At 36.4% G+C, this 20,421-nt stretch overlaps 2 protein-coding genes across 4 annotated transcripts in view; one reads left to right on the top strand and one right to left on the bottom strand.

Moving 5' to 3' along the window:
* Nucleotides 1-20,421, top strand: part of LOC121382956 (protein FAM204A-like) — a 70,710-nt gene that overhangs the window by 28,363 nt on the left and 21,926 nt on the right. The window contains exon 7 of one of the 3 annotated variants that reach the window (XM_041512647.1): nucleotides 9,291-10,154. The exons of the other annotated variants lie outside the window; for them this stretch is intronic. Coding sequence (XP_041368581.1) covers nucleotides 9,291-9,333 — 43 coding nt within the window. The 3' untranslated portion in view covers nucleotides 9,334-10,154. Of the gene's footprint in view, nucleotides 1-9,290; nucleotides 10,155-20,421 lie in introns of those variants that run through there. 3 annotated transcript variants of the gene reach the window in all.
* Nucleotides 19,805-20,421, bottom strand: part of LOC121382955 — an 88,237-nt gene continuing 87,620 nt past the window's right edge. Inside the window, exon 4 of the mRNA XM_041512644.1 lies at nucleotides 19,805-20,414. Within this exon, the coding sequence (XP_041368578.1) occupies nucleotides 20,376-20,414 (39 nt within the window). The 3' untranslated portion in view covers nucleotides 19,805-20,375. The remainder of the gene's footprint in view (nucleotides 20,415-20,421) is intronic.

Raw genomic sequence — 20,421 nt, 5'->3', positions numbered from 1 at the left:
TATCACCAGAACATTTGATAATTTTGGCATATTGTCTTAGAGAAAGAAAGAAAGAAATGTTTTATTTAACGATGCACTCAACACATTTTATTTACGGTTATATGGCGTCAGACATATGGTTAAGGACCACACAGATTTTGAGAGGAAACCCGCTGTCGCCACTACATGGGCTACTCTTCCGATTAGCAGCAAGGGATCTTTTATTTGCGCTTCCCACAGGCAGGATAGCACAAACCATGGCCTTTGTTGAACCAGTTATGGATCACTGGTCGGTGCAAGTGGTTTACACCTACCCATTGAGCCTTGCGGAGCACTCACTCAGGGTTTGGAGTCGGTATCTGGATTAAAAATCCCATGCCTCGACTGGGATCTGAACCCAGTACCTACCAGCCTGTAGACCGATGGCCTGCCACGACGCCACCGAGGCCGGTCCTTGTCTTGGAGAGGAAAGCCTATAAAGATGTAAAACATGTTAAATACAATAGCATGTAAATGTACACTAAACAGAAGTTTGAATATCAAAAACAGACCTGCATAGAGTGTGTATCCATTTCATGATGGTCAACATGTTTGTGTAAGCATACTGTATTATTTTATAGTTAAGAAAGGAAAGGAAGGAAATTATTTATTTAACGACGCACTCGACACATTTTATTTACGGTTATATGGCGTCGGACATATGGTTAAGGACCACACAGATATTGAGGGAGGAAACCCGCTATCGCCACTTTATGGACTATTATTTTCGATTAGCAGCAAGGGATATTTTATATACACCATCCCACAGACAGGATAGCACATAACATGGCCTTTGATATATGAGTTGTGGTGTACTGGCTGGAGAGAGAAGTAGCCCAATGGGTCCACCGACAGGGATCGATCCCAGACCAACTGCACATCAAGCAAACACTTTACCATTGGGCTATAACATTTCCCGCCTCTATTAATATAACATCACAAAAAGGCCTGTTCTGTGACGTCAGTCAGTCAGGTTAAATGATGAAAGAGTTATCTAACTTAGTAATAATGTTAAAACAATGGAAGGTGTATACATCAGATCGAGAGCTAGATGGATAGAAGAGGGTGAACACATTACTAATTACTTTTGTAACTTAGAAAATAGAAATTTTATTAGTAAATTCATAACAGTTATTGAAAAAAACTGATGGTTCTATTATTACAGATAAAAAAGAAATTATGAACGAAACAAAATAATTTTATCAAAAGCTTTATTCTCCTAAAGAAAGTATAAGTGACGCCAATCTAAATTATTTACTTTCAGATCAAGATTTAAACAAATTAAGTAAAGCACAGGCTGATTCTGTAGAAGGTTTATTAACCTATGAGGAATTATCAAATGCATTGAAGCGCACAAAAAAAGAGAAAATAGTCCAGAATCAGACGGCTTTTCTGCAGAATTCTTCAAATGTTTTTGGAAAGACATAGGCTATTTTGTTCTCAGATCCCTTAATTATGCTTTTATCAATGGTGAATTATCTGTTACTCAGAAACTGGGAATAATAACTTGTATACCTAAAGGTGATAAACCGAAATGTTTTCTTAGCAAGTGGCGACCGATATCACTTCTAAATGTTGTCTATAAATTAGCATCTGCGTGTATATCCGAACGAATTAAAGAAGTACTTCATTTTCTTATTAACGAAGACCAAACTGGTTTCACGCCGGGTCGTTATATTGGTGACAATATAAGGATATTGTATGATATTTTGTATTATACTGAATCGCATAATATTCCAGGAATATTTCTACGAGTAGATTTCGAAAAAGCATTCGACTCCATTTCATGGTCATATATACATAAAACCCTTGACTTTTTCGGATTTGGAACAGATATTAAATGCTGGATTTTTGTTTTTTACCAAAATATAAAATCAAGTGTTAGAGTTAATGGAAATGTGTCTTCATCATTTAATATATATAGAGGCTGTAGGCAAGGTGATCCATTATCTCCTTATATATTTCTTCTCTGTGTAGAAATTCTTGCAGGACTTGTACGTAAAAATAAGAAAATTAAAGGCATCTCAATAAACAATAAAGAATACCTAATTTCACAGTATGCCGATGATACTGATTTTATACTTGATGGTAGTAGAACATCTTTTGAAGAAGCAATAAATACCTTGAATATCTTTTCTGAATTATCAGGACTCAATATTAATTATGATAAATCAGAGGTAATCTGTATTGGCTCTCTTAGGAATAGTCCAATACGATATTTACAAAATCTTAATCTAAAATGGAATCCTCCTTCATTTAAAGCACTTGGAATTATTTTTAGTACCGACTTGAATGAAATGACCAAACTTAATTATAATTCTTGACTATTTGAAATTAAACAAATTATAAATACATGGATGAGAAGGTTGTTAACACCACTTGGAAGAATAGTTATTATAAAATCTCTGTTAATATCTAGGCTTAGTTATCTACTTCTAACATTTCCAAATCCATCGGAAACATTTCAAAAAGAATTGCACACAATGTTATTTAAATTTGTATGGAATCAAAAGTCAAGACAGGATAAAAATAATAACTTTGTGTAAACCTGTTAATGAGGGAGGTCTCGGAATGATAGACATATTTAACTATGCTAAAGCTTTGAAAATTACATGGCTACGAAAATTGGAAACCAAAGATCCAAAATGGAAACCTATTCTTTTTTAAAAAAGAAATGGCTTGGGAAAGGTGTATCTCAAATCTGTGATCTTGTTGATGAGTACGGCAACTTTTTAACTTTAACCACATTTAATAATTTATACAAATTAAATGCATCTTTTTTAGAGTATCAAGGAGTTATTAACTCACTTAAGGCTTACCTTAGGAAGACGAAACTGAATATAATAGAAACAAATATTCATTTAGATGATTCTCCTGTTCAACGAAAACTTTGTTCTATGAGAAATGGCTCGAAACTATATTATTACACACTTGTAACTTCTGAAAAGCCAAATTCTGCAATATCAAAATGGCAAAATTATTTTATTTCAGACCTTAATTGGCACATTATTTATTTAAAACCATTTGTAACCACGCAAGAAATAAAACTTATTTGGTTCCAATATAGAATACTTCATAGATATTAACTACTAATAGTTTCACATATAAATTAAAATTAATTGACAGTGAAACGTGTACGTTTTGTCATGAAGGAAAAGAATCTATAGTGCATTTATTTTGGGAATGTAAAATTGTTCAGAACTTTTGGAATGATTATTTAAATTGGTTATCAAACTCAGTAAGCATATATGTAATTTAAAGCTTTCTCTTGAGCTAGTGATATTTGGATGTAAAGATAATATTAAAACAGATAATGTTTTTGACCTGCTACTATTATTAGCTAAATATTTTATATATAAATGTAAAGTGCAAAGGGTCCAATTAAATATTATACACTTCCAAAACGAAGCTAAACAAAGATATAAATGCCCCGTTAGGGTTTATTGACTAGTTGGATATTGGCATGGATGGGTAAGAAATATTTAATGGCACATCAGCACATATGATATTTTTAATGCCTTCTAGCCTAAACAGACAAAAACGATTCCTAATAAAACTTGACATTTTATTGACACTGGTACTCAAACGTGTTATTCTTAGTAATACACTGTAGGCGAAATGTAAATGGTCAACAGTCAAATTCACAAAATTAGATTTCATTGTTGATAATGTAAACATTTTGTAATAAAACATTTATCTGATAAAAACAATGTATCGATTTACTCAGGCAACACATATAACGTGTGGTACCTTGCATTTTATTTTACCAGCAAAACGTAGGGTGTCTTGTGGCATTTAAGATAAAATAAATATGTTAATTAGAAACGAGCCATTAATTTACTGTAGAAAGTAAAGTTTGTATTTTTAAATTTTGTCTTAAACAAATATCAATCTCAGGTGAAATGTAGATGCATTGCAATTGTACATTAAATGGAATTAATTTACTGGGATAGTTTTAACAAGGTATGTGCACAAATATTTCACAAATTGCGTAGGTGGGAAGGTGTGTGTGTCCTGCCATGATCGTGACTATGTGGATCTACAAAACAAAGCTGGCTATGACACAGCACAACTCGAAATGAATCCGGCAAGTGATATCTTAAAATCTGAGCTGGATTATTATCACATCTTAAGCCAGTGTCTTTCCGCAATGTTAATTTTTAATCCAGACCCCGGCAACCTGATCTGGAAGTTGTTTAAACCATAGTTATCACAATCTTTAATGTACAAGTCCTGGGCACTGGTTGAAGTAAGATAAAAGGTGATGGGTCCACTAAGGGCAATCAATCATATATCCCATCGCATCTACGTGTACCACTATCTTTACCTTGCTTTATAGTAATACCATCTCGTATCCTCTGGAGTCGGGCCCGTCTGCACCACTATACCAAACCATGACGACTGGACTATACTCTCTCTCGTTCAGACGAATCCGGCTTCTCAAGATCTGTATTTCAGCACAGCACTACACCTTCAACGTCTATCGACTGTCAATCTAGGGGTTTTCTTGACGGGATGCAACCCATCTCGTCCCTTTAAGCTGTGCACCCAAACGGCCTTAACGTGGACATATCGATCGGACTTTAAAATTTGAGATCTGCGTTCAAAATTTTATGTCGAAATTACTTCTTTTTTTAAAAATATTATTAAATAGTCTGATCCTCTCTTCTTTCTCTTATTTAATTTTGGACTGTCCTTCTAAAATGCTCCAAATGATATAAATATTCGGCCGAGCAGTCAATTCTTTTTATTTTTGGCTTGTAACCTTTTATTTTTTTATTTATTCTATTAACTTTTTAACTAATTGCTATTTTCAAAATTCTGCCCATTTTCAACCCTCTCCATCCCGAGTCAGGCCACCGATCTTATCGAAGGTCAGACTCGGGATGGGCGTGTTCGAAACCCTAGTGGTATATGGGCACGTTAAACTAGTTATCATCATCATGTACCACTAAACTATGCTGACATGGGTGATATACTGCATGCGTGTACAGGAATGAACTACTCTACTAGTCTTATCATATATAAATTGCAAATACATTGCGGTAAATGTAAATTAAAAATAAGACATTTTCAGGTATAGTTTCATGTTTTGATTGTCAATGTTTTGAAAACATTTTAATTTGTTAATTGATTAAAATATTTAATAAATTGTGTTATAATAATGATAACAGTGAATGCCATTAAGTACAATAAGACCAGGTGTAAAAATATCTAAACACAGTTTAATGCATTCGTCATCAGCATTGAGCTGGTGTGTGATTAAGTATAATGTTTGTCTAATGCACTCGTAGAATGATATACATGTACACATACACATTTTATTTAAATAGCAGTAACCACTTTGTTATAATGACCAGAGATCCCTCATCATTGGAACATCTGAAATGTTACAATTATTCCAGTTAATATAGTAATATCTAGATATTTTAGCCCAGAAAATATGAATGTGCATACATTTCAACTACTACAATGAACAATATTTATTATTAGTATGCATATTTATTTATGTATGGTCATAAAACATTTATCATCTATGGGCTGGCATCCTTTTTACAATAAACAATTCCCAGGCATTTTCATTTTAAATTGCAACTTAAATTAATTTTTTATATAATATTCAAATTATCTACAAAATACAGACATAGCTTGACCATAATTTTTAACTAAGGTTGTTGCATATGGGAACCATGTTTAAAAGAAAGAAACAAAAAAAACAAAGAAAGGAATTTTATATTTAATGACACACTCAACACAACTACACATGTACATGTATGTGGTGTCAGACATGTAGTTAATGACCACAAATATATTTTAGAGAGGAAACCATGGGAAACTATTTTTTTATTAGCACCAAGGGATCTTTAATATATGCATCATCCCACAGACAGGATAGTACATATCATGGTCTGTAACACCAGTTGTGAAGCACTCACTGGAACGAGAAACAGTCCAATGATTCCACTAACAGGAATTGATCCTAGACTGACCGTACACCAGGCCAGCACTTTACTACTGGGCTACAACTTTCCTGTTTAACTAGTTTCTCTATGTCTCTGTTCAGTTAATATTTTCTCAACTGCGTGTTTCTTCTGTAGAACTAAATGAACTCTGCAATCACTTCTGATTAAACTATTTACATAACCGGCATTTATTCAGCAACTAGTTAACAACACACACACATTCCAGATGTCTAACCACTACACACTTCCAGGCACCCCCCCCCCCCCCCCCCCCCCCCACCCCCCCCCCCCCCCCCAGTAAAACTTGTAAAAAAAAAATAAAATAATAATGTTAAAAGTTTGTTTTGTTTAACGACACCACTAGAGCACATCGATTTAGTAATAATGTAGTTCACTGACGTAAGTATATTACAGAAATCTAATAAGATATTATGCATTTAGAAATTATTATCTTTTTTTCACAATTGCCCTTGATGAACTTTTTTGTGTTCCAACCAGTGCTCCATGACTTCTACATAAAAATGCATGGTATGTATTGTCCTGTCTATTGGAAAGTGCTTATAAAAGATTCCTTGCTGTGTTTGGTAGGAGTAGCTACATGTATGTGGCTTCCTTTCAACCAAATGTCAAAATAACCATACGTTAGACACCAAATAACCGTGGTTGAAGAAATGCTGAGGTGTCATTAAATATAACATTCCTTTCCTTCATTCTGAAAATCCATCTACTTGTATTTTTATTTAATAAGCAGAGTTGTTCCCTATTTGAAAGCCAAGCCTAATTTTATATAATTAACTAGGCACTATAGGAGACTTGGGAACTGGTTGGCATTCTTTCATGTATGTTTTTCTTCTGAATTACGACTTGTGTACTGCATTTCTCATCGCGATGACTCGGAGAGCAGCTATTCTCACTCTTGTGTTTCCTGTTTGGTTTACATTATTGCCTTGATGAGGGAATAATGGTGGTTACATACGGCTAGATGCCACTAGTATTGTGTTCCTTGCAGCATGCTGGAGAGAGATGTCATATAAATCAGTTTGTTCATTTGGGCTTGCATGTTGCTTACATGTAATGAGGTAGCGGGATCTACATGTTACTTGGTTGGTGAGTGATCTTGGCTGAGGTGCTTGCATCGTAAGATCGAACCACCACAGTGGACTCATTCTCTGATGATTATTATTTCCCCACACCCCCACCCCACCCCACCCATTCTCAACCACTGCTCCATGACTGGTATATAAAAAAGGCCATGGTATGTGCTGTTCTGTATGTGTGAAAGTGCATATAAAAGATCCTTGCTGCTTATGGAAAAAATGTAGTGGGTTTCCTCTCTTAGTCTATATGTAAAAAATTACCAAAAGTTTTACATCCAATAGCCGATGATTATTAAGTCAGAGTACTCTAGTGGTGTCAAAGAAAGAAAAAGAAAAAACTAAATTATGCTATTTCTTGTTCTAGCCAGTACACAACAACTTGTATATGAAAGGTCATGGTATATACTGTCCTGTCTGTGGGAAAGAGCATACAAAAGATTCCTTACTCCTAATGGAATAATGTATCAGGTTTCCCTCTAAGAGTTTGACTTTCAATAGCTGATGATTATTAAACCAATGTACTTGAGTGTTGTTAAAAAAAAAACTAATGAAATAAGGGAAACAAAAAATGTAATAAGTTTGATATCAATCATGTCATGCTGCACACTGTATAGACGTATTAGTCCTGTCATGTTACCAGCCCATCTCATCTTGTCAGCGTCTCATTATTCTCTTGAAGATGAGTTGGTTGATTGGTTTCCCTAGCTTTTTCTCATAGCTTGCAGTGTTTTATCTCAAAATCTTCACTTGACAACCACAATTACTGGCTGAATTTCAAGTGGGTTTTTTTTCAGTGATTGTCTGTGAATGGGCAGTGGTAGATCAGATAAAAAATTAGTTTTTACTTGCAGCATTTTTAAAGTGCTCTGAAATTTTAATCAGTTTGAGGGGCTGTTCAGAGTTTGCTGCCATCAGAGCTATGACCCTGGAACTTAGGATATATATGAACATTTGTTTTCCAGACTCTTGTTTTGATTGAAACATATTTTATTGCTTTTTAAAGAACAAATGGATTAGACACAAGTTATACAACTTACTACATACATATAACGATAGTACTATATTTTTGCAATTTAAATATGAACAGAAATAAATATTATTATAAAAGAGAAAGAAGAAAGAATAAAGGAAACAGAAAAAAGATGTAACAAAGTGTTCTATGTGTTCTATAATTAGACAGCAGGTTTGTTAAAGGAAAACACAAAGCACAAACAAGGCATTGCAATGATTACATAATGCCTGATGATACTGAGATGACATTTTGTATGTAGCGTTATCATGTACTGTTACAGATCTAGAATATATATATATATCTATTAATATTTAAGCATAATTTGAATGATGTTTTGTTCCAGTTAAATCAAGGCTTACACTGGACATAATTGTGTTTATAAAGTGGCTAATTAGAGCAAACCTTTATTAGCCACATATTAAATGTTGCTGCCAAAGTGTACAGCAATGCAGGGTGATGGTCAGTCACAAAAGTTCAACTGGGAACTACTTCACTAAACTCTAGCAACTTTGTGATATCGCAGTGCAATGCTAAAAGATTTGCAAAGAGGATGCTTTGTTGTCTAGCAGAGCCTAAGAGAGCTTTGTGAATTAGGCCCCTGATTGCCAACACTAGCACTGTTAGTATCTGAAATATTCTACTGTAATATAAAGACATGTTGCATGAAGTAACCATTTTAGTAATAATATGTTTTGGCATATATTCATCATTATGAGGGTACATGTAATTCCATGAAGACTAACATTATGTACATTCTTTAACCAATTTTTGAATTTCTAATGACCTGTATTTTGATCACTAATGCTGTTATGTTCATATCAGGTGACCATAAACTACTTAATGTGCTACTAGCATAAACATTCATGGACTTTGGTGCCCATTTAAATTACCATGAATGACATTAGAAAAAAGTTACATTTTCGTAATGTCAGTTATGATTAATTAAATAGTCACCGAAGACCACTTAAGATGGCCTAATGAATTTTTATTGTAGCATTACTTAGCCTATGGTCTTCAGTTATAAACCTAACATCAAGATATGCCTGGATACAAAAGTAACCAAAATACAGGTGTTTGAAATTCAAAATAGCCTGAAAATATAACGTCAGTCACCATAGAATTGACCATGAGCATTTAAAAAATGACAGATATTTATTTTTTAACCTTCATTTATTAGCAGATTTTTCTTCTGATTTTCAGGTTTCTACACAAAGAGAAATGGGAAACCAAGGGTAACATGTGATGACGTAAACCTTGAAACTGTAAAATCTGATCTAGTAACAGTCAGGAATCAATAAAACCATTGGATCACTTCTCCAGTGGGCTTACAGTGACATGGAGCCATTATATCACTTTCCAGTGGGATTATGTTGACGTGGTTCCATTAATAGGATTTTGAGAGAGAATTTCAGTGAATGAATCTGTGACAACTGGCCACCCGGGGAGGACTTAAAAGGAGAACTTGATCAGTGAGGTGCACAAGGTGCTAAACACTGTGGCCCTAGTTGGTGATCTTTCTGCTGTGGCCGTGGGTCACCACAGGGCCAGATCTAGGATTTTAAGAAGGGAGGGGACTTAGTTTATTAAGGAATGTTGTCAAACTGTAGTAGAAAGAAAGAAAAAAATGTTTTATTTAACCACGCACTCAACACATTTTATTTACGGTTATATGGCATCAGACATATTATGGTTAAGGACCACACAGATTTTGAGAGGAAACCCGCTGTCGCCACTACATGGGCAAACTGTAGTAGATGTTATAATACAAAACAAAACCTACAAAGATAGAATACCACACACATTTGAGAATGTTATAGTGTACTGCATGCATCCAGCGAGGAATGACCTTGTGTGCTGTCCTGTATGTGGGGTTGTGCATGTAAAAGATCTCTAACACTGTCAAAATTACCAAATAATCAATGATTAATAAGTTAATGTGCTCTAGTGGTGTCATTAAAAAAAAAAAAAAAAAAAAAAAAAAAAAAAGGTGTACATCACGAATGCCAGATGGGTAAGATATTCCACTGAAAATATCTTCACTAGATGTTCATTAGCATATCTTATCACACATAGTGTAGAACAAGGTTCTAGTTATTGAGATAAATGTGACATTTATTTAGAAAAACTACCATTTACTATTTATGTTGACAGATTTATATTTATATTTTGCAAGAAAAACATGAGAATGACTGGACATCTTGCAGATATCACCATCTACAATATAATATGCAATTTCTGATCGTTCTGACCGCTTCTCCTCTTTTGATTTGTACTGCCGACCATCTTCCTTGTACTTACCCAATGCCACACTTCACAAGGATCGTTTTGCACTCTGAATTCCACAAATACAACTTTAATGGAGCCCCTATCTTTGTTACTGAACGCAGAAGTGACTATCTGTAGATACATCCTTGACTAATGAGGGCGGGCTACTCAGTGGTCTTATCTTTGGGGTGGGGGGGGGGGGGGGGGAGCTCAATGAAAGGCCACTGCACCCCATAAACATTTCATGGGTTACATCTAGTTAACTATAAAATAGGATCAATCCCCATTGGTGGGCCCATTGGGCTATTTCTCGTTCCAGCCAGTGCTTCTCAACTGGTGTAACAAAGGCCATGGTATGTACTATCCTGTCTGTGGGATGGTGCATATAAAAGATCCCTTGCTGCTAATCGGAAAGAGTAGCCCATGAAATGGCGACAGCGGGTTTCCTCTCTGAATATCTGTGTGGTCATTAACCATATATTGATTAATAAATCGATGTGCTCTAGTGGTGTCGTTAAACAAAACAATTTGTTTTAACCTTATATCTGACATCATATAATATGTAAAATAAAATGTGTTGAGTGCATCGTTAAATAAAACATTTCCTTCCTTCCTTAACTATAAAATAATACAGTATGCTTACACAAACATGGATACACACTCTATGCATGTCTGTTTTTGATATTCAAACTTCTGTTTAGTGTACATTTACATGTTATTGTATTTAACATGTTTTACATCTTGGGGTGCAAAAAGCTATAAAACGTCCATAAAGTTAAAAAAAAAATTCCCTCAATAAATTTGTGTTTTAATGACGGAAAAATCGTTTGATTTCCAGATAAGGTGTAAACGTTAATGAATAAAACAGTTGTACGAGTTGCAGTGTGCGATTTTGGTTTTAAAAATTTAAGTGCCATAAGGACTCCCTGTTTACAAATCTTTATAGTCCGCCACCAACACAGCGAGCCTTGCCATGCGTCTCCAGTAGAACTAAAAATACACTTTAATGTTTTGCATGAAACCATGGCAAAGATCGCTATTCAAGACTTTGGTTTCCCGAGATTTTGAAATATATGTTGACTGTGTCATTTTGAAGAATCAATGTAATTTGTACCAATAACTTTTATGATCCGTGTGGGTTCGTAATGTCGTATGCTAGTTAAGCTGGAGAGTGCTATATGATTTTTTGCGAGCCTCGGGCTCTCGGACTCTCCTCAAAATCGCACACCGAGTTGTTATTTAAATATGACTAGAATCTGTTGACAATATTCTTTCAGTATGAAAACACTAGCAATGTAGAGCTGATGCTATTTGACTGAAAATGCTGCAACAACCTAATATCTATATAGTATTTGTTTAAGTGATTTTTGACTGCAGAATGTTATGCAATAACGCATTTTCGACAGTCGGTATGCAGCTCACATCCAGCTATCGGAAGGAAGATAAGGGCTGTACCTACCTCAACATGGGGTGGGTGTGTTCCAGTTAAATAGCTTAAAATTAGTACAATTATAATAATAGAGGCTCTCCTTCAACTAGACCGGAATGACATCAAAATCAACAGGGCACTTTTTTCTCTTATTTTTTCTTCTGGGAACCAACTGCCCTCATGCCACCCTACCCCAATCACTTTGCTAGCTACGTCCCTGGAGACGTGGAATGTGACATCCGACAAATGTATCTAGATCTTGTTTCATCACTTGACAGCAACAGCACATAACTGGGGAGGTTGAGAAGTTGGAGCACGCAAACCAATGTAAACAGTAACGCAAAGGTTCAAAGGTACATGTAGGTGAACACGTAGAAAACAAAACAAAACAAACAATTGTTAGAATGTTTTTATTTAAAAAATATCACACGTCGGTGTCATGCTTGTATATGTAATTACATTACTAGTTACATCTGTGGTTATTGCACACATGCATTAATTGTGGTATATCAATCATACCAAACTCTGTTGAACTTATAAAACAAGTATTACACCGTTTACATGTCAACATTATATGTAAAAATTAAATTTCTTAAATTTGTTCATGCAATTTGCATCACGTCATATTTATGCACATGCTTAATACTATCAATAGACCAGCACAGACTCGCAATCCACGTGAAGGTAAATGAAATGAAATGTCCAATGGAGAATCGCCTTGCAAGTCAATCCGAATCGTTAATTACTGGCCACTAGATCTAACCAAAGCCACGCGACGTTTCTTGTGACCAATCAAAGCAACTGTTCATGAGAAAAAGTCGCTTAAAATTGGCTTATGACGATCTAGTAACGGAAACCAAAGCGGAGTATCAACGAAATATAATTTATCACATTGCCTGTTATTGCTGTTAAATGTAAATATTGTTTTTATCACATGATGTGACTCGAATTTAGAGGCTTTTGCAACGAGGCTGTACTAGCTTAACAACAGGGACAGTCCATTAGTTACTGTTAACTTTATACAAACGCTACCTACCCCCCTGCCCCCGCCCCCGCCCCAAGCCCAAGTGAAGCGATATCCTGGAGCTACGGTTCCTAGGCCATCACTACACTGCGGGACCCACGTCGTGTGCCAAGTGTAACGTAGCAACCCGCACTGAATAGAATAGATGTTTAACGACACCCCAACACGAACAATACATCGGCTGTTGGGTGTCAAACTATGGTAAGTGAAAAACGTACGGCAACCTGCACTAAAGCAGACCACCTTTGTCTAAGAAAGTCCAACCCGTAGGGCCTAACCCCTCCCTCCAAAAATGCCCACAATCCCCCCAAAAACAGCAACTAAGAACCCCCCAACCCCCAACCCCCCCCATGTTTTTGTGATCGTGATAGTAAACAGATTAAAAACAAAATGTATTTAAAAAAACGGATGAAATAGTTCACTGTAATCCTATATATATATAGATAATGATACATAAAATAAAATATCTTACACGTACTTAAAACTATATATGTGAAATATTTTGTTATTAAGGTTTCAGTTTTAAAATATCATATGTGTTATTTCCTATTGTATACTATTTCAAATATTGCAATGTCGACGATATCCATTCAAGCCCTACAGTACAGTAAAGGGCCCCGACCACCCCAAGCTTTAAAGGCATCAAATCTTATTATTAATAGTTTACGACGAATGGAAACTAAATAATTTGAAAGATGCCAAATATTTGGGTTTAGAATCTGTGCCAGATGGCCTTAATGCATCTACCTCCCATCCCTCATAATTAAGATTGGCTATAAAAACATAATATATATTTTTGTTGTATAAACACTTGAAAGTAATTTCTCTAAAGGTAGTTCATCTTTGAGACTAACAAACCGAAGCGAGGCGTGAATTCTAAACCCAAATATCCATTAAACCTCTTTCAAAATAATGATTTTTCGTGATGCTTTAAAAAAAAAATATATATTATTTATTTTTATATTTAAGCACATGTAGCATGTTAATTAGTGTTTCAGCACACGGCTTTAATTTCAAATTTTCCCCTTGATGAGAAACGTAATGTTCCGGAAAGAAAACTACAAGATAGGGGTGACGTAAAAACGCCGGGTTTTTAAACCGGTTTTAATGGGTTAGGCAGCAGTACGTTTTAAAATGTGATATTCCGTAAAATATGTGAAGGTGTTTATCCTAGCCTCGTCTCCTGGTGGTAAAATACATTGCTCGAGAATAACTTCCAGAAATAATTACTCGCAAAGACGGCAACGTCTTTCAACCAGATACAAGCTCTATGCCTCTTGGACTCGTTCCAGAATTCTTGTGCATATTTTTTCATTGTCTTTGCGCAACTTCACGTGTAAAAAAATCAACAAAGCGAGTAACCAGGATCTCTGTTGCATAGAAACGAATTGTAATAACAACGTGTAAGTTGCTAAAACCACAAAATAAGCACCAAGTTGTTTTACAGTGTTTATGGTTGGGTTATAAAATCACGTCTTTGGTTTCAGTTATTTATTTATTTTATTTGTTAAAAATTCCTTCTACAGGTACCATATCTGGACTCGGAAACTTTTAAAACAACATTCCAAATATCTTCAATTTTTTTCACTGTATGCGTCTTTAACATGTTTGACCTCAAGATTACTCCCAACATTATTGCAATGATTAGTAATGTTTTTCATTCTTGATTTTGATAAATCAAATGACAGCTTATACACATACACTGCTGCGTTTTGCCTGTGCATTTTATTGTAGCATCGTTGGGTACGGGAGTAGGATCTTAATTGGTTATTTTAGTTTTAAAATAATGGAAAAGCTGATTTATTATGTTTAAACAAATTATAAAAAGCCTAACATGGGTTCACATGTCATAAGTAGCTTTCAGTCTTTTGTTATTGCTTCTATAGTCTTTTGAACTTCGTCTTGTACAGACATAAACTTCGAGTAGGTTGACCATTTTGTCGTTTCGGATTCTGTATGTACTTCAAAATAGGATTATATTAGTTACAGGTGCCTGACGAGATATGGTTTCAGAAAATTAGAGCTGAACGTAAGAACTTCACTTAGAAACATAAATGGGTGAATAAAATCTATATGAAAACGTTGTACACACAAGCGTGGATCCAGGGGAAGGAGTCTGGGGGTGCGCACCCCATTCGAAATGTCCCCAAAATCCAGTGTTTAGCAGATGTATACACTAGTGGGTTTTAGTGGGAAACCTGTAATATCTTCCTTCGCTAGATATGTCTGAAAAATTACCATCCATATTGATAATACATGGTAGTATACTTTTAATATTGTAGGTCCTGTGACCCTCTCGGCCCATTTGAAATGCCATTTTTAATGACTTTATGTTGTTGTTTTTTTTGTTTTGTTTTTTAAAGAAATTAATTATCCACAATATGGCTTTGAAAACGCGTCTCTGATCATCTTTATTTAAAAAATGTCCGGGAAATATGCCTCCCTACCCCCGAACGCCCTACAGATCTTGCTTAATTGCCCTTTTGTTTAGTATTTGGTGTCCCCACTTTACAAAATCCTGAATCCGCCCCTGGGTCCATATGTAAAGCAACAGGTGTCACGTAACACATCATTCTGTGACAGGCGAAACATGCGGCACTTGTATTAATACGATTAATACATTTTAACTTGAGTGCTTATCAACTGACCAGGGCGAGACGTAGCCCCGTGGTAAAGCGCTCGCTCGATGCGCGGCCGGTCTGGGATCGATCCCCGTCGGTGGGCTTATTGGGCTATTTCCCGTTCCAGCCGGTGCACCACGACTGATGTATCAAAGGCCGTGGTATGTACTACCCTGTCTGTGGGATGGTGCATATAAAAGAACCGTTGCTGCTAATCGAAAAGAGTAGACCATGAAGTGGCGACAGCGGGTTTCCTCTCTCAATATCTGTGTGGTCCTTAACCATATGTCTGACGCCATATAACCGTAAATAAAATGTGTTCAGTTCGTCGTTAAATAAAACATTTCTTTCTTTTTCTTTATCAACTGATCAACTATTTAATTCAGTGAACAAATACACTGGCTTGTTACTGTTTACGGTACCATTGGGGTTTCATGTTGGTCTATTGCCCAATTACGTCCATATTACCTTTGAGGTTTATTTTTTGCTTGCATTTTTTTTTTTTTTGCGTCTGGCATCGATAAAAACAAAAAACAAAAAAACCCCCAAAAAACCCCATCCCCTGCGTGCAATACGAAGAACTAATTTCGGCTGTTATCCGCCCGTTCGGTAACCGAAACAAGCTGCAAGTTTAATTACCGAACACAACAGTAATCGCATCGAAAAAATTGATTAGCCACCGTTAATCCCTAGAGTGAGTCTTCAGACGTTGTTTATCTACAGACAACAATCTCCGTAAAGTTCGTCTGTTATACTGAACCGGCCTCGGTGGCACAGTGGTTAAGCGATCGGACTACAGGCTGGTAGGTACACGGTTCACAGCCCGGTACCGGCTCCAACCCAAAGGGAGTTCTTAAAAGCAACTACACCCTCTTCTCTCTCACGAACCACTAACCAACTAACAATGAAACCACTGTCCTGGACTGACAGCCCAGATAGCTGAGGTGTGTTCCCAGGACAGCGTGCTCGAACCTTAATTGGATATAAGCACGAAAATAAGTTGAAAGGAATGTTATACTGATTACTGGTTACCGTTCTGTTAGATTCTACATGTGTCACGACTGTTTTTCATGTCCGCGGTTCTTGGCGCGATTACGGGCGCGGAATGCGAAAAACAAACGTATAAAAAACCTCGATTCTATGGTTTAATATATTGATCGCGTTGTTTCCATATGAACAACGTGAATTTTGATAGTTGGGCCGCTGCATGGATTTTGGTAGTTGGGCCGCTGCATGGATTTTGGTAGTTGGGCCGCTGCATGGATTTTGGTAGTTGGGCCGCTGCATGGATTTTGGTAGTTGGGCCGCTGCATGGATTTTGGTATTTGGGCTACGCCGCGTCAAAAATCTCACACACGCAAAACCAACACTTAGAGAAGGAAGGAAATGTTTTATTTAACTACGCACTCAACACATTGTATTTACGGTTATATGGCGTCAGACATATGGTTAAGGACCACACAAATATTGAAGGAGGAAACCCGCTGTCGCCACTTCATGTGCTACTCTTTTCGATTATATGCACCATCCCATAGACAGGATTGTACATACCACGGCCTTTGATGTACCAGTTCTGACACGAGAACGTCACCTACTTGAATCAGCTTGAAAGTGTCGCCATTTTCGTATTTAGCTGGGCTTCTGAATTGCAGTTTAGACATGAGGCTTAGTGGGAACCATTTTAGTCCCATTTTTGATAGTCAAATTTTGCCTGGTCCATGGAATAAGTAGACAGGGTTCGACTTCCAACCAATTACGACACATACACGTATACGAATTGCAGTCATCTTAGATGTGACGCAAGTCGAAATGTGTGCTAATGAAATCGATACTCATTTATCATAACCATCGACGTTCAGGTTAAAATCAAGGTTGGATGAATATTATAGATATCGCAGATTTTGTATTCATGATATTTCCGTGAGGTATTCTGGGACTGACACGTTACATACAAACTGCAGAATATATTTATCAATTATAGTACAAGTTTATGTACAACTGGTTCATGACATGTTTCACATTTGGAACAGCTTGTAACATATAGCTACATAGACCTGTTTTTATACACGTATGTGTTCCCGTCCGCGATGGGAATGGCAACTTTTCTAGTAATATATACATATTATAGGATATATGTTCTTTTCACAAAGCTGTCACGTTTTTTTTTGTTTGTTTACCGTTGTCGCACGCATCAACGCCGGCGATACTTTGTATACTAGGGTATTCCAGCAATGAATGTTTAGCTGTTTTATCTATGAAAATAAAACAGCCATAAACTACTCGGTATAATCTGGTTGTTCTTTCCACAGGGCGTAGGGTTTGGGGGGGGGGGGGGGGGGTTGGTTGGACGAAAGACCTCCACTCCGACGTTAAAACATATTTAAAAAAGACTAACTTCTTACAGTGTAATATTAGTGTGTATAGACAAAAAAGTCCGCTAGATTCGTATTCGAACCCTTACCAGGTCCGCACTACGCTACGCCCCTGCTGTAGCAACACTGAAAGTTGACCTGCCACCCTTCATTAGCGATCATCGTTCTGACTGACAGGCCAATTTCACGGGAGCTGCCGCCGCGACCTCGTGACGTTTTGTCACAGCATATTCAGCGAGTGCAGCACGCTGCAAGGTATTGAAAGGGCTGTTTCTCATCTTAGGGAAATCTGTGCTTACACCTGTCTGACGTCCGAGCGGTTGTAGGGTCTATTCCGTTCAATTGATCCATGGGTTGTATGCGTTCTAGTCTGCGTTAAATTAAAAGTCATGATATTGCTATTAAGAAAAGTATGATTAGAAAGTCTAAAGAACAGATGTTTGTTACATGTTTTAAATTCTGTATACGACCTATATACATTCATATGTTTCTATACTACTATCCATCCATCCTTCCATCCATCGATCCATCGATCCATCCATCGATCCATCCATTCATCAATCAATCCATCAATATAAATGCACACTTGTATATATATATATATATATATATATATATATATATATATATATATATATATATATAAAACTATGTTCGTCTTTCCTTCTTTCTCTCTCATACCATCCAAACATACAGTTGTATACATATGTGTGCCTCTTCGCATCTCTCTCTCTTTGGGATCGATCCCTGTCAGTGGGCCCATTGCGCTATTTCTCGTTCCAACCAGTGCACCACGACTGGTACATCAAAGCCCGTGCTATGTGCTATCCTATTTATGGGATGGTGCATATAAAAGATCCCTTGCTGCTAATCAAAAAGAGTAGCCCATGAAATGGCGACAGCGGGTTTCCTCTCTCAATATCTGTGTGGTCCTTAACCATATGTCTGACGCCATATAACCGTAAATAAAATGTGTTAAGTGCGTCGTTAAATAAAAATTTCCTTCCTCCCTCCCCCCCCCTCTCTCTCTCTCTCTCCCTCTCTCTCTCTCTCTTCTCTCTCTCTCTCTCTCTCTCTCCCTCTCTCATCTCTCTCCTCTCTCTCTCTCTCTCTCCCTCCCTCCTCTCCCTCCTCTCTCCTCTCTCTCTCTCTCTCTCTCTCTCTCTCTCTCCCTCCCTCCCTCCCTCTCTCTCTCTCTCTCTCTCTCTCTCTCTCTCGCTCTCTCTCTCTCTCTCTCTCTCTCTCTCTCTCTCTCTCTCTCTCTCTCTCTCTCTCTCCCTCCCCTCCCTCCCTCCCTCCCTCCCTCCCTCTCTCTCTCTCTCTCTCTCTCTCTCTCTCTCTCTCTCTCTCTCTCTCTCTCTCTCTCTCTGGCACAGACTACCTTTATTATTTAGGTTATTCAATTATTTTATTTTAATTAAACTTAAATTTATAAAACAAATTACACGTAAACTAAATATGATAAGGCACCAGTGAATGTTATACATGTATCTATTGTTCTATTTAACAATAAATACGTTTACACATATTACACGGTATTTCACAACCACATGAATAGACAATAATGTACAATTTAATAATATTTTCTTATAATTGCTTAATATCACTCATTATTTATAAATATGCCATTATTTCAAAACATCAACACATATATTCAATAATTAATAGTTGAAAATGTACAGTCTCGTAAAATTCCTGGCTAGAAATACATGTATATTTATATATACAAACATACAAGTAGCAAGTAGGTGTATTCTTTCAAGTTTGTACTGTGCAGTTTACATTGACCTGCGGAAGACAGATTGTTAACAGTTTTAACAATTCTAATTTCCCTGTCACTGAAAAAACCCCAACAGCTACATATATATAATGTCATATCTGATAGTTTCCATTATACAGTTGTAGAGTAAATTTTAATAAGAACTGTTGTAAAAAACAATTAATTAAAACTTGCTTGCGATCAGGTATCTTGGAAATTATGTAAAGAAGAATCAAAACGTGTATCTAATTATTGTTTTAATCAAAAAGTGGCATCAAGCAGCTTATTTAGAATAATAAATATCTAATAAATGCTTCCAATACAGTATATTTATGGCTGCTCAACTACGTCATTATGAAAATGTACAAAAACTTGTCACTGAGCTGCGATAAAAGAAAAAGCTAATATGTGAAACAAATATCACGTTATTTTTGGTACTTTCTTCCTAGCTCTTTGTGAACATTTACAAACAGACTGACTGTTCATATTAGTTCGATCGCTCAATGCAAAAAAGTGGTTCTACCCATACACATGAAATATAAATTATTCTGTTATCGTTAGGGCATGCTGTTATAGATATTTTCTTTGGGTATGTATGTGATAAAACCCAGAATAAAAAAATGAGCTTGGTATGTTGGAAGCGAAAACTGCCCATAGTAGATTTGATGAAGCAGACAGTGTTTATTGTCTGTGATAAACTCTGAAGGAGTCCACGCGTCCATCCATCCATCCACAGTTGATTATCAGATCAGGACACTGAGAAATGATGAATCCTGTATGTCGTATGTTCATAACGATTCGACGTCATCTCTATATTAAGATTGCTTCTGAACTTCCGGTGCCGCGGCTTTGTTCTGAAAG

Source organism: Gigantopelta aegis, chromosome 10 (assembly GCF_016097555.1).
Source record: "Gigantopelta aegis isolate Gae_Host chromosome 10, Gae_host_genome, whole genome shotgun sequence".
Taxonomy (NCBI): Eukaryota; Metazoa; Mollusca; class Gastropoda; order Neomphalida; family Peltospiridae; genus Gigantopelta; species Gigantopelta aegis.
This window is presented reverse-complemented; position numbering and strand designations above follow the sequence as displayed.